The 14,531-nt window shown below is 39.7% G+C and overlaps 1 protein-coding gene across 2 annotated transcripts in view; it reads right to left on the reverse strand.

Annotated features, from left to right (window-relative positions):
• Positions 1 to 954: 954 nt before the first annotated feature.
• LOC126387712 (rho guanine nucleotide exchange factor 12-like) overlaps positions 955 to 14,531 on the reverse strand; it is a 52,505-nt gene continuing 38,928 nt past the window's right edge. For both annotated transcript variants that reach the window (XM_050040343.1, XM_050040342.1), the window contains exons 24-38: positions 14,239 to 14,324; positions 13,315 to 13,440; positions 12,033 to 12,147; positions 11,811 to 11,911; positions 11,539 to 11,616; positions 11,301 to 11,376; positions 11,046 to 11,213; positions 10,768 to 10,855; positions 10,605 to 10,685; positions 10,433 to 10,527; positions 8,627 to 8,917; positions 8,263 to 8,472; positions 7,673 to 7,869; positions 5,234 to 5,306; positions 955 to 5,124 (exon numbers count right to left, since the gene is read on the reverse strand). In XM_050040343.1, the coding sequence (XP_049896300.1) occupies positions 5,111 to 5,124; positions 5,234 to 5,306; positions 7,673 to 7,869; positions 8,263 to 8,472; positions 8,627 to 8,917; positions 10,433 to 10,527; positions 10,605 to 10,685; positions 10,768 to 10,855; positions 11,046 to 11,213; positions 11,301 to 11,376; positions 11,539 to 11,616; positions 11,811 to 11,911; positions 12,033 to 12,147; positions 13,315 to 13,440; positions 14,239 to 14,324 (1,799 nt within the window). In that variant the 3' untranslated portion in view covers positions 955 to 5,110. The remainder of the gene's footprint in view (positions 5,125 to 5,233; positions 5,307 to 7,672; positions 7,870 to 8,262; positions 8,473 to 8,626; positions 8,918 to 10,432; positions 10,528 to 10,604; positions 10,686 to 10,767; positions 10,856 to 11,045; positions 11,214 to 11,300; positions 11,377 to 11,538; positions 11,617 to 11,810; positions 11,912 to 12,032; positions 12,148 to 13,314; positions 13,441 to 14,238; positions 14,325 to 14,531) is intronic.

Here is a 14,531-nt window from a genome sequence, read left to right on the forward strand (position 1 = left end):
ATGTTCCCAAGGTTCTATGTTCCCCACTTAACCCTGCAAAAAGGTTCTATGTTCCCCGCTTACACAAAAAAGGTTCTATGTTTCCCGGGTTCTATGTTTCCCGCTCAACCAAGCGGGAAACATAGAACCCTTTTTGTGTAAGCGGGGAACATAGAACCCGGGAAACATAGAACCCTGGGAACATAGGGATGACCCACTAATTACCGACTCACTCAGGTTAAACCCAGTCCGACGTTCAGGGCAGGCTCCAGGTGTTTTCAGTGAAGATAATCACAAGTGGAAAATACTGAACGGTGTCAGCACTTCAAGTGCAAGACGTATTGATTGCAGTGTGCACTGGTGTGACATTGGAACTTAAACCCTGCCTTGATAGCTGTGGGGCCAATCCTGAGGAGGGTGAGATGGGAGAATATAGATTGTATGTCGAACGTCTGTAATAAAAACACTATCTCTCCTTTACCTAATTCCCTGTCATTTCTTAAGCTAGGGAACTGTAGTGGATGTAAAATTGTGACGTTATTGCGTTGACAAAATCTGTACTCAGACAGACAGATAAACACCTTGTAAAATACTTCCCAGCTATGTGGTGTGGTAGTTTCTGCTAAAATAGGTGTCATGGGGAACACAATTTTCTACAATGACACACACACACAGTTGTGGCCGGTAGTAATTAATCGCCATGGCAGTTTTCATCCATTAATACATGGTCTGGGAAATGTCATACGTCATACGGTTCAATAGAGTTTCAATAATTATATTTCAGTGTTCGTGTTGTTACCAAACTTCACTGTCATTGCCTCACAGACCTCACAGTTATTGTTTATTTAGGACAGGGTTTATGCCGTCTTAATTTAGGATTCCTAATGTGAGATCCCTCAGTTAGCAAATTTCTGTTTGAAAATAAGACAGGATTTTATTTTTTCTTAATGCAGTGAAGAACCATGTTTTTTTTGTGATACAAAAAATCCTAAATGTCATCTTAAACTGAGATAAGATAGGATTTCAGATGTAAGAATTTTGTGTAATGAGACCCGTAAGGGGATTAACCCTGTGAAACCTGGAGCGACATCACTTTTCTTGTGCTGCTTTCACACAAACCTTTGAAACCTGAGCACATTGGTGCGATTGCTTTAAAAAAAAATATGATAAGAAAGGCCATGAGCAACTTGTGAGAAATGTCCCACAAACTGCAAAAAAAATATTAGATTTAGAAAATTATTTTTAAAAAATGGTGAACAAAGAAAAAAGCTAGGGATAAATTACATCTATAATCATTATTATTACATGTTTAAATTCTTGGTACAGAATTATTATAATTTTTAAGCACTTTTTTTCCAGGTCATTTCTTTTTTGGTTTATTTTTAACTTGTTTTCCCCCACTAATTTTCTTGTTTTTAAATTTTATTTTATTTTTTTCAAATTTCTTGCTAATTTTTTGGGTCGTTTCCTCTTTTATTGCTCATTACCTTCCTCCCATGTTTTTGAGGGAAATCAAGCCAATGAGCTCAGGTTTCAAAGGGTTTACCTATTAAAAAAACAGAGATAAACAGAGAGAGAAATGTCCAAAAATATGTACATGTTTTTGTTCTTCTTGTCAATCATCTCACGACCCCTCATGTTCATCTTCAGAGGGTCCTCATGCACAGGGTCGGGCGCTGGAGCACCAAATGTGTATTAATCCGCATCCAAAAATAGTCCCCAACAAAAGATGGACAAACCCCACTCCCCACAAAAGACCAGCTAAAACTCAAATTTCTCTTTTCCCCCTTCATTTTTAACAACAGCTCAGCTTTAAATCTCTGCACTAAAAGGAGCGATATGTGTTCTCAACAGACATGTTAATAACAGGGTTAATAACAATGTAATAAAAATAAAACATTTTCAATAGAACATTTATAAAACAGATTAATGCTGCGTGGATACTTCATCCTCCTTTTAAGCAGTTTGTGTTAAAACATTACATGATCGCACGGTGTAGAAAAAACACACAAAACCTTTGATATACAGTCGTAATTGTACATTATATTCCTTTACAATGAAAACAGTCCATAACAATCTCTTTGTGTCTATATATTCTTTTCAGTTTTTCTTTTTTTTTCGTTATGATTTCATCCAAAAATCAAAGCCGTAATGTCGTCTGTGCAGTCCTGTGGCGAAAGAATATTTCAGTCTTTTTCAGTCCGACCATTAGAGTGAAGTGCAGATGTTTGATGGGTGAATCTTTGTACCTAACAGACGGGTGTTACAAGCTGAAGACGGCTTTCATGAGAAGCCCATTGCAGAAATGATCCTGGAGGAAAACCTTCTCTGAGTGATTCAGAGGAATAAAGATTAAAGTGTTTTTTAGTGTTGGGTGATGAATGACAGAGATGAAAAACTGCACTCAGGTTAGTCAATCGCCTCACTGTGCACAACGTCAGGAGGCCGGTGGAAGTAAGAAAACAAATGGAAAATAAATTCTAGAATAAAATTCAGTTCAATAAATTCACATGTGCACACACTCTGAAAAGCTCACAGTGACTATTATTTAGTGAACTGTGCTTCAGCAAAAACACCAGCAGTTACACACAATGTGTATCAATCTTTTTATAGCTGCAGTATTTTGCAGCCTACCGGGTACTTCTGATACAACGAATAAGAAACAGAGTTGTAATGCACAGTGCCACATTCGGATTCTTGCACACAAACATGTCGAGGAGGTTGTGTTTTACCTTTCCTTCTGTCTGTTCATCCCTCTCGTCGTCGTTCTGACTTTGGCTGAAATTTGGTGCTTTAAACAAGTGCTCTCTAGGAAATTTAAAACTGTTTTCTGCTCAGACACTCAAACCAAGAAAACAACCCACAACCAAACCAGCCCTGTCGCCAGAAGATCGGCATTGTGCACTTTTGCAAACCATGAATGTGCTACATTTGTATGTTTTATATCAGTGGTTCCCAACTGGTGCAGCCACAGGATCCAGATTTCTCTTTAGTCATTAGTTGAAGGTCCACGCAGTTTAACACACTCAGCATCACACATGTCTTTGACCATGTCGTCCAGCTAATTGTGCTTTTTATGTTTTATATTTTCCAGCATTTCTTATTTAATACAGTCTTAAATTTCTACTTTCAAGCACCATATCTAACTATCTAGTTAGTCTAGTCTCTCTCAAGTAGCTGTCTGTTAGTCACTCACTCTACAGCAGGAAACTGCACTTCAAAATAAAAGCTCAGTGCCAGAAATTCACTGTACTTCAAAATAAAGTCACTTGCAGTCCGTTCAGAGTGGAGCCGCGACCCACTTTTGGACGGTGACCCACCATTTGGGAACCACTATTTTATAGGTATCATATCAACGTTTGTAAAATGATGTAGGGAATGGTGGATCACCGAGTGGAGACGCATGCCAACCTTGTGGGCAGAAAAAGCAGCTGTTTTTTACAGGACTGTGCCGCAAAACCAGGTAATCCAAGCCAAAACATGATCTTTTCTTAAGCATAACCAAGTGATTTTTTTACCCACAAGTTAATCACAGCACTGTTGAAATATAAAGTTTCAACCTTATTTTATACAGTCTATGGTTTCAACATATCCACAACACAATAGTGTGCAAATGTTACATATCCATGGTTTTCAGAAGTGTCCAATGCCAATATATTTTCTGACGATTTGGTTGAACAAACAGAAACTGGAACAGTCAGACTTTAGCTTTGCAAATTCAGCCTGGCTCCGTTAAAGTTACAAAACATGCCTACAAACACTTCTAAGGTCTCATACGCATGCAGTGTTTTTTTGCACCCTCAGATCCATTTTTTAAAAATGTATACACGCAAAAGGCGCACTCAAAAACCGACTCAAGCAACAACCAATCTCGCGTTTTCCAGGTGGTTAAAGACAAAGCATGTGTCCCTAGAACAGAAATGTAAATTTTAAATTACTCTGTGGTTGTAGTGGGAGTTACATGCTGGATCCAGGGTTAGAAATGAGCACCAGCCACGAGCCAAATGCTGGTAAAATATGCAAGAGGTTGCTAGATTTAATTCATTCCCCAGCCAAAAAAAAACCCCAATGGTAATCTATTAAGTGGCTAGCAGATTTTGGAATCCATCAGCCACAGTGGCAGATGGACAAAAAAATTTCCAACCCTGGCTGGATCTATCTATCTGTCGTCTCAGCTATAGCACGGGTTGCCATATACGGTCGGTGAGCACAGGTTTTGGCCACTGTGCAGTTATGATGGCACCAAACGTGTCTTTTGACAACAAAGCTGTACACAGTCAGCTGTTGTTCGGCAAAAAGAAATAGTTCCAGCAAGTAAATCCTCCTGAAACCATAAACTTAATTTTTACATTTCTGTTTGTGTACAGATAAAACAAATAAGATACAACGTGAACTTTAGAGGAATATATTAAGGCTAGCTGTTCCTCCGCAGTTCCAGTTTTGTGCCGAGCTAGGCTAAAAGCAAACAACATAAAACACAAAGATACTTCTGGGGATGCTAGGGATGAATGCTGCAGTATCTTACATGATTTTTGTGCATGTTGCCAAATGTAAAAACAATTTAAGTGTTGCTTTTCAGTGCTGTTACAAAAAAAGAAAGTCTACCTTGAAGCATGCGGAGTGCTGGGATGAATATGTACAGGAGAGGCTGTCTCTCATTTCTTATTGCAGAATTTTATATCAAGCTTACAGCAGTGAACCTGAATAAGACCGTCTACCTTATGATCCTCAGAGAATCGTTCTGGTCGCAGTCTTCATTGTCTCTTTCCATTACTTAATGTCTGTTAATCTCTGCTGTACATCCGTAAGACTTCGCACACTCGACTTTGCCCCTTTTTCTGTTTCATATCTCCAGTGTTTAAGATAATTTATGCAGTTGATTATTCTTATCATTATAGCAAAAAGTGACTGAATTGTCCTCGAGTAATTCCACAGAGTCTCTCCTCAGAGGGATTTTGAGTTTATAGTGGGTGATAATGTCCTCCACTGGTTCACGCCTGAAGTGGGAGATCTGACATTAAGCCTCCATTGTCGGGCGACACCAGTGATAAACAGTCAAAGATTCATCCGGAAGAAAGTGCCTGGAGTGGCACTAAAAACTCACAGGACCGAGAGAGAGTGAAGTTTTTCATCACTGAATCCCGTCTGAAAAACATCAAAAGAAAGTGTTTGAGATTTTATTGTAAATGTACAACAGATTGATGTGGATTCATTCAGCTGATTGTTTAAAGTTAGTGAGGGAAGTGAAACACACCATTGTTGTCGTCAGAGTCAGTCGCCATGTCACTGTTTGTCTGTCGCAGCTCGTTGTACTTTATCTCCACCTCCTGGAAAAAGATCATCACAACAGAATTCACTGTGGTTCAACAGACAGCGAAACAAAAGAAATGTGGTGTGCATGCTAAAATGAAGGAGCCAAAAGATGATCTAGTGATGATGGTCATATGTAGGGATGTTCCTGGCAACTAAATGAAAATTTTAATCAAGACTAGTGGACTAGTCTAAAAAAGGGAAAACACTCAGAAAACAGTCAAAATTTAGCACAATTTATTAAGTATTTGAAATATTGTCCCAAAATTATTGTGTGCATTAAGAGCCCTTTGAAGCCTTTAATCACAACCTTCAACAACCATGTCGGATTTTAAATGCCGCTGAAGTACGAGACACTTTGCACCATGCGGTATGAATGTGAACATGACGACAACTCAGTCAAAAGTTAAACACTAAAATAACATCTAAAATAAATAAACTGCCTCTGAAATGTGGGGCACATTGAACCTTGCAGATTATCTGACAGAAATGACAGCAGTTCACTTTAAAGTTAATAAAACAACATCTAAATTCTAATTAAATTCCAGCTGAAATGAGGCATTTTGCTCCGTGCAGTATGAATGTAAACCTGCACATTATCTGACAACAACTCACTTAAATTTAACAAATAATATAACATCTCAAAAAAGATTCATTGCTGCTGAATTCATTTTCTAGATCAAAGTTCAGCCAAACGGCGCTGGTATTGTGAGAGGACATCTCTCCAAATTCCCACCGTGCTGTTTTAAACTCCAGTCTCCTCGAGCCTTACTGCGGGGAGGGGGACTGCTGTCTGACCGCTCTGTAGCACCCACTAGTGGCGGGCGGCTGCATGACAGTTAAGCGGCCTTGTACACGAATAAAACACTAATTGGTTTTACCAACTAATATTTCTGGTGCCGACTAGCGAGGGGGCGGACGTTTAATCGTTTAGACGTCTATGCTGTGTTATATGTCTTGCTTCGGGTTAGGGTTTTCCGTGATTACAAAAATATTACTTCCCCAGAATATATAACTCCTTTCCGTGGACTCTTGGGATTTCTTAACATAAATAAAGTTTGATTTAAGAAACAAAATTATAGATAATTAATCTCTTATATTTCATTTAATCTTTTATTTCTGTTATGCCAAGTTCACACTGCTTTCAGAGCGCTGTATTGCTCACACTACACAACCTGCTGTCTTGTAATCAGGAGTCTTAAAGTCATCATGGTTTTCATACTATATGACCTACGACAGGGAGTCACACAAGATAAGATCTTCCACCAGGAGGATAATCGATGAGTATGTCTGGTCTCCAAAAAAAAAGCACACGTGAGGAGTAACACGGGAAATGACTTAATACCTTGCACGAGACAGGATTTTTTTGTTGTCGTTGCCACACCTGTTCCCAAAATAGCATGATTCCTTCAGGTGCAACAACAACTTTGGTCTACGTTGCAAATACAATACATACAGTAAAGTTTCCCGTTCCCGAGATTTCCCCTCAACCCGTGGATAGCACTCTCATTGGCTGTGGTTCACCAACAGGTCCCCGATGGGTGAAGATATTTAACCTGCTAGAGATGTGCTATGCAGACGACGCACCATTTTTTACATCAATTACCCACCCCGTGTTACCTTGAATTTGTGAAGAAAACTGTTCTTTTCTCACACCTCTATGGTGAAGGGAGAATCCAAAAAAGGCCAACAATCTTTACGAATTGAGGTCATTGGGGTTTGCATTTAAAACAGCAAAACTAGATAAAAACATCTGTTCACAAACTCTCACACAACTCGTACAGTATAATCAAAGTCTCATTTATCCAGTCGTATACTGTTGGGAGGCATTCTTTTAATCTTAAAAAATATTTTGCACAAGACTGAACTGTAAACTACAATTACTACAAGTAGTTGTTCAGTAGAAGTACTATAGTACAAGACAGTTAAAGTACTATTATAACAGATATATAACTACGACAGTAGCGTGATAGCGTATATAAGGTCCCGTCATGAGCACACACAAGCTAAAATCCCAGGACCCTGCAGGTATTTTTCACAGGAAACTGAAATGGATTTTGACGAGAATTCCCCAGAAATTCTGGTTTCTCAGCTTTCCGAAAATAACTCTGGTCAGCCAGCAAAAAACAACAACAGTGAAACACAAAATAAAGACGAACCATTTTGTTCCTTTTTGTGCAGAAATATGCTCATCATGCTCATCTCTGCAGGTCTACAAGCATCATATTAACAATCACACCATCTGTGTCCACTATGAGGTCGACTACTTCCAGTTGGGATTTCCCACTACGTGTTTGGTCTGTGACTGTGTGTGTGTGTGTGTATGTGTGTGTGTGTGTGTGTCAGAGGAGCTAAGACATGCTGTCGGTTACATGCGCAGTACCTTCAGATACTGCAGGTCGGCCTGCAGGAGGCGTAGGTGGGTCATGAGCTGCCTGCTGAGGTTGGGGCCACTGCTGCCCCCTGCCTGCGAGGAGGAGGACAGTAGCTTGCTCATGTCGATCCCCACATCACCTCCGACTCCTCCATCATCATCAGTGCTGCTCTCCTCTCCACCAAAATCCAGAACCACAAACCCGCCTGGGTGGAGAAGCAGAGCAGGTGGAAGAGTTCAAAAATATTTCTACAGTTGTTAGAAATAAAACTATTATATGAATACTCAGCATATCAGGAAATACACTTGTTGAGTTTGATACCTCTCATATCTGTCAGCCAGCAGACAGTTAGCTTTGCTTCAGCACCAAGACTTGAGACAGGAGGATAAAGCTAGCCTGGCTTTGTTAAACAGTTAAGCTAAGTTAACCAGCTGCTGGATGTAGCCTTAACAAGCAGATATACGTGTGGTATCAATTCTTATCAAACTCTTTGCCAGACTGTGAATAAGTGTAATTTCCAAAATGTCAAACTATTCCTTTAATCTTTCAGTACACCAGACAAAGATCCACACAGAAAACTTTTTTACGATCCTCTCACCGTTACGTTCAGGCGTCTCAGACAGCTCTGTGTGTCCTGACGGGAGCTGAGGGTTTTCTTTCTGTGAACCTGCAGACGCTCGGCTCTCAGGGGGCCCCTCGGGGCTCGCGGGCACAGAGGCACTCTGCTTGCTCTCCTGTGTCTCCTCTTTCTCCTCCTCGGTCTCTCTGCTTATCATGTGGTTGAAAAGAGCCTGCTTCAGCATCGCCACTAGGACGGAGAGAAATGTGTCATTTTCTAATGTAAATGTCATCTCAAAATCTTTTACACTCTCAAAAATCTGCCTGTGGAGATGCCACAGGAGGTAAGTGATAAAATGTGTCTTTGTAATTTGGGTGAACTGACCCTTTAACATTTGACTTACACGTCCTGAGAGCTTCTTCCCCTTTAGAGGAGGGTACCCCGAACGCTTCATGCTCTTGGTTTTCAATAGCGATGCCCTGACGTGACTCTTCCTGTAGGAAGGGCAGTCCATCTGCCAGCTGCCCGTCCAGGAAAGCCTCTAATTCTGCTTCATCCACCTCTTCATCATCCTCGTCTTCCTCCTGTCGGTCTGCCACGACCAGCTCCTCTTCCTCGTCCTCTGATTTCATCCCATCAAACGGGTTGATACTCTGTGGCACTTGAATGTCTGGAGAAGAGGCGGCATCTTTATCTGGGATGGATTGAGATTTGAGTTCATAGTTTTTAATCTGATGTGAAACATCAAATACTTTTTGTAAAACATTCGAGCTATGAGTGTTCAGAATCAAACATCCTGCAGAGGAAACTGATGGAGATGAAGTTAGTTTGTGTTGTTGTTGAAGCTCTTGATGAACAATGATTATTTTAATTATTATATTCATTCATTTTTCAGTATATTCTTCAATTAATGCACCATTTAGTCTAAAAACCGATTCAGAATTAGGTTTATGGCCAAAACGGTTTTAAAATACAATGAACTGATGTTTTGTGCTTAACAGTTAACACATTAAGAGAAAATTAAAATAAAAGGACGTACTCCAAAACTGCAAAAGAAACATAAATAAAGATTTGAGAAATTACAATAAAAATATGAAAAAAAAAAATACCATAAAAATATGTCGGTTTAAAAATGAAAGAGTTGTACACTTTTCCACAGGGATGTGCAAAACATGAATGACCAGGCTGCTTGTTTCTGTTTGTCAGAAAATAGTTTAGGAACAAAAAGTAACATCAAAATATATTTAGTTCAGAATGAAACAGAGATTTTTTTTTTTTTTTTGTAAATCAAATTAATAATAAACTCAATGTTTCAGCACCAGTTGGGAGTAATGTGTTTCAAAGAACTTTATGAGAACGTAACGTGCTACTGTAATCCAAGTACTTTTGTTGGCAACTAGACATGTAACTGTTAACTTTTTTAAAATAAATTACACAATTACAATTATTGAATATTAAATGGGCTTATTTGTTAATTTTGTCTCGATTATAGCAGACGAAAACAGCCTATTCACCAGATTTTTCCCCAGTTATATTTAATATGATTTATAATAATAATTGATTTAATGTTGTGTGTTTGGGAGGAGGGGAGGAGAAGGTGGAAGGTTGGTCATATCTTAACGTTATTCAGAATGCTGCAGGACCCACAGATGGACTAATGCATCATTAGTGACCCGAACTTAAGTGTATCAGTCAATCAGTCTATCAGCATTAGACGGTAACGACTGCACACAACTGCCAACAATTTGGGCATTGCTGCCCTGGAAATATAGACGTTATTTTTCCCTCACAGAGATCAAGGATATATATGCTTGTAGTGGTGAGTTGCAGTCTAAGTGCAGGATATGAATTACTGTTAAGGTTAAAGGATAAACCGCAGTGTGTTTATGTTTTTCATAAGGCCTATCATGATGAAGATATTACTGTCAAATGTCTAAATGTGTACAAATATGTATTCTGTTTTTTTGTGCCACTTGTTCATCACAGTTATAACGGGAACAAACACAGATAAAATTTGACAGTTGTCTTGTCCCACTGTTCAACAGCAACACTAAGTAAATCATTATTTTTATATGCAGTGATTGGTAAAGTAATTCAATTACTTTGAAGAAAAAACGAACTAGTAACTGTAACTAATTATAAATTTTTAGTAACTTGCCCAACACTGTTCGTTACTGACAGAACCTTCATCCAATCACAGCTACAGTACCTGAAGAATGGATGCTTCCACTTGATGTTCCGTCAGGATCTTTGCTCGCCTTGGGCATCCCACTTTTGATGATCTCAATAGCGTCTCGCTCAGCACTGAAACACACTCACATTAGAAACAATACAAAAACACCAGTATCAGTGAGTGAAGGGGCTGCAGTTAGTGGACTCACTCAGACTGAGCTGGAGGTCTGTCTCTGTTGTGAGGTTTGGCCTTCATGGCGTCAGCACACTGTGTGATCAGACACTGCCACCTGCATGGACAGAGGCGATACAGCAGCAGGATGAGACACAGGAAACAGGTGACGTGAAGTTTGTTTGTGGCGCGAGACTTACGCTCTCTGATCGGACACCGTCTGAGCCATCAGCTCGTAGATCTGAGCCCCGTTTTCAGACATGGACAGCACGAAGAAAGACTTGTTGTCTGATGACGACAACAATGCAACAATGATTACATGCTAACATTGCTCAACATGCTATATTGCACCAAACACAAAGTACAGTTGAGGCTGATGAGTTTTGCAGCTATTCGGTCATAGACAAGTGGACAATAAAGATACAGTGCACTGCAAAATGCATAATATGAAGTATTTTGGAGTGAGTGTAGTTCGTACCAGTTGCCACTGGACGAACCAGGACAGTGTTGAGTTTGATGATGGGGCTGAAGATGTGTTTGGTGTCGGTGGCACTGGCCGGATTCTTGCCGTGGAATTTGAGGACCAGACGCTCGTCCTGTTTCTGCAGTAACACCAGGATGTCCTCCAGGAGGATTGTGTACAGCTCTGAAAGGACGACACTGGTGATATAAAACTGTAACCTGACTTCTTGTATTGTAAATGTTACTCTCGCACACAGGTGAGTGTGTGTACCAATTGTCTTGTCTTTATTGACTTTCCAGGAGAGAGGTCCCTCGTGCACCATCTTCCTCTTGGTCAGGTCCAGATTCTGCAGGACAAGAATCAACTTTCAATATAAAAAAATACAACAAACAGCTTCATTGATAACCCTCAACATCTTCCCTTGACTAGATATAGGTCCAGAGTGTACAACAAGAAGGGACCATAAAGCATCAGGCGTACATTTACAACTTCAAAACCAGTTTCTTACCCTCAGCTCCAAGATCATGGGGTTTTCACTCTGTTTGAGTGATGACAGGTCTAACCTTCTCTGATAATCCTCCAGCCTCTGTTGAGAAACAACACAACTCATTAAACACTTGTAAACCCTGGAAATTAGCACAAAAATGTACTTTTTAGCTGTTACGTTGACTGATACGTTGGTTTTAATCTTTAAAAAAAATCCCCAAACCATGAGCGTGAACTCAAGTATTGCTTTAACCCTAACATACATATATTTTACAGTGACTCAAATGTGTATACCTGTTTGTTCTCAGCCTCTCTGACAGCCTGGTTGACGTGGTTGAGGATCTTTTTGCAACATTCTCCAGCCCTCTTCACCTTTTCCCTCTCCTCGCCATCTTCTGTGAGGGTATAAACATACATAACAAACAGCTGCTTGATGCACAACATCCAGATCCCTGATAAATCAAGGGCCTGCAGTTATATCAACACCTGTGCAGTTTAGTTAGTTAGTTTAATTACCTGTGTACTTGGCAATATTCTCCAGCAGGAGTGGGTACTTGGTGACTCTCTGCATCTCTACAGGAATGATGTCTTTAAGCTGCAGCCTGCGACACAGACGGTTGCTCTCAGCTTCCTGAAAGAAAGACAATAAGGCAGAATAAGAAGGGTCGACATCCCAAAACCTCTGTAACTGATAACATATGACACAATACACAGATGTAATATTTAATCAGGGCATTAGGATGCATGAGAAGATAAAATACGGGTCAAAATTAATTCAGAGCAATAAACTACAGAAGTCCTGAGAGGCACGTGAAAAAAAAAAAAATCAGTAAATGTCAGCATAGGTAACTTTAACGGCAGATTAGCACAGATTAAAACACATTGCGAGCCAAAAGAAAGACATGAAAGTAGGGCTGCCCCCTCATAGTCGAGCAAACGTTAGTCGACCAAAAAGGTCATTAGTCAGCAAGATTTAATTGGTTGCTTAGAAGGAGCTGCGCCTTGTCAAAATAAACTTGACCATGTGGGAATTTAATTTGAAAGGACAGACACAGGAAGTGTCCACGCTCAGCAGTCAGACAGGAGTCAGGTTAATTTCCAGGGCTGGTACCTGCGGTTATTCCACAGGCTAGTTAATAACATGTCGGGCAGGAAATCCAAAGTGTGGGATCATTTTGAGAAGGTGAAGGACGAACCCAAGGTGATATGTAAACTCATCTTCATTGGTCGACTACAAACATGACGTATCATCTGAAACATGGAAGTAGCTACATGCCCATTAGCCCACAGCGTCATTAACAGGCGGCTCGCTCAGTGTGTGACGTGCACTTGTAGATAAAATATAGGCCTATATTAATGAAGGTTCATTAGTACGGTTTTGTATTTCTCTGTAATGTAGCACAGTGTTAACAATGTTACTGATACTATTCTTTCTCACACCTTCAACTCAAACCATTGTGTGGCTACTGGTGTTGCTTGTGTTATTTCTGAACTTTCTTTATCATTACACAATTAGTTTACACACTCACTGTCTCATCATCATGGGTATATTTCTTATTCACGCTTTTCTAAAAAGCCAAACTACTGCCTGTTTTCCTGAATGTAAGAATTCAAACTAATATAAAAAGAGAATGTTGAGACTTCCTTCTGATTAAAATACATTATACATCAAATCCAAGTGTCACTCTCTGTCAGCTCATCTCCTGCTGTATGTTTGATCTATCATGATTTCCTCATCACATATTAAACCCCCTCCTGACAGTGGAATGTGGTTTACTGTACTCTGTTGTTTTCTGACCTGCATGAATAAAGTGAACCGCTGGTCTTTCTTCTTCTTGCTCTTGATGAGCTCCAGTGCAGACGGCTGGTTGCTACAGAAAGTTCCCACTGCTCTTTTGATCTTCTCCTCTTCCTCTCCGCTGAACTGGAATCAACACACAAACACAGCACATTCATATTTGTATTTATTGCAGTATTTACTGCTGCTGATGTTTTTACCAGGGTGTCTACAGGTATCAGACAGTTAAGCTTAATGCTAAGACCCGTATATATATGGTCTTGTGCAGAGTTAAGTGTTATGTACATTTTGCCAACAGTTAAGTCCAAGTATGAAGCAAAATGACAGTCTTTAGTTCTTTAAAGATTTGTAACATTAGAAATGTGGACTGTTACATAGAAAGGCTTCACCCATTTTCACAAAAAGGAATTAAAAAATGGATAAATGAAATTAGACAAAATGTTTGTAGTAGTTAAGATGTCATAAATTCAAATTTAAGACCACTGAATAACTTTTTAAGGAACTGTTAGACACCCTGTTTTACCCAGAGCAACCTGAATGTATACAACGGTATGACTAGCAATTGTTACATCACCTTTTTTCTGTTGATGAATGAGTGTGTCTGTCAAATAAACTAAGATAATATACAAGCAATCGTTATTTGCTGTTGATGCTGTTCACTGTTATTGCAAACTAACAACTTCACCTGTTGTATTGATAAATTCAGGATTATGTATATTTCCTCAGCTCTTTATCCATCATCAGTCTATGAACTCACATATGAAAATGTGCGTACTGAACCACAGAGCCTGATTTGTCGTATTGTAATTGACTTATCGTCCTCTATCGCAGCTGTCTTTTGATCATAAAGGTGTGCCAACATTTCACTTCACCCTGTGCTGAAGCTTTAAATCTGCCCGATGCGTGAATTGAAACTGGTCTTACCCACGCCAGGAGGTCATCTGCGATCTCACCGATCACCGATGTCTCACTCCTCTTCCTGATTGCTATCATTTGCTCTGTTACAGAAACTGTGGAGCAAAGTGAGAGGAAATTCTGAAACATTCAGTTTCTCTGTGTTGCTGTTGCCACTGACAATTTGGATCATTGCGCTTCATTTTTATTTTTTTTTCATTTTACTGTTGCGAAAAACAAAACAGTAGTGACTGTAAAGGTGCAACAGGGAAAAAATATCCAAGGACAGACAAAGAAAATAAGGTGACCTACAGAACTTGTCA

The sequence above is a fragment of the Epinephelus moara genome, chromosome 3 (genome assembly GCF_006386435.1).
Source record: "Epinephelus moara isolate mb chromosome 3, YSFRI_EMoa_1.0, whole genome shotgun sequence".
NCBI classification, from domain to species: Eukaryota; Metazoa; Chordata; class Actinopteri; order Perciformes; family Serranidae; genus Epinephelus; species Epinephelus moara.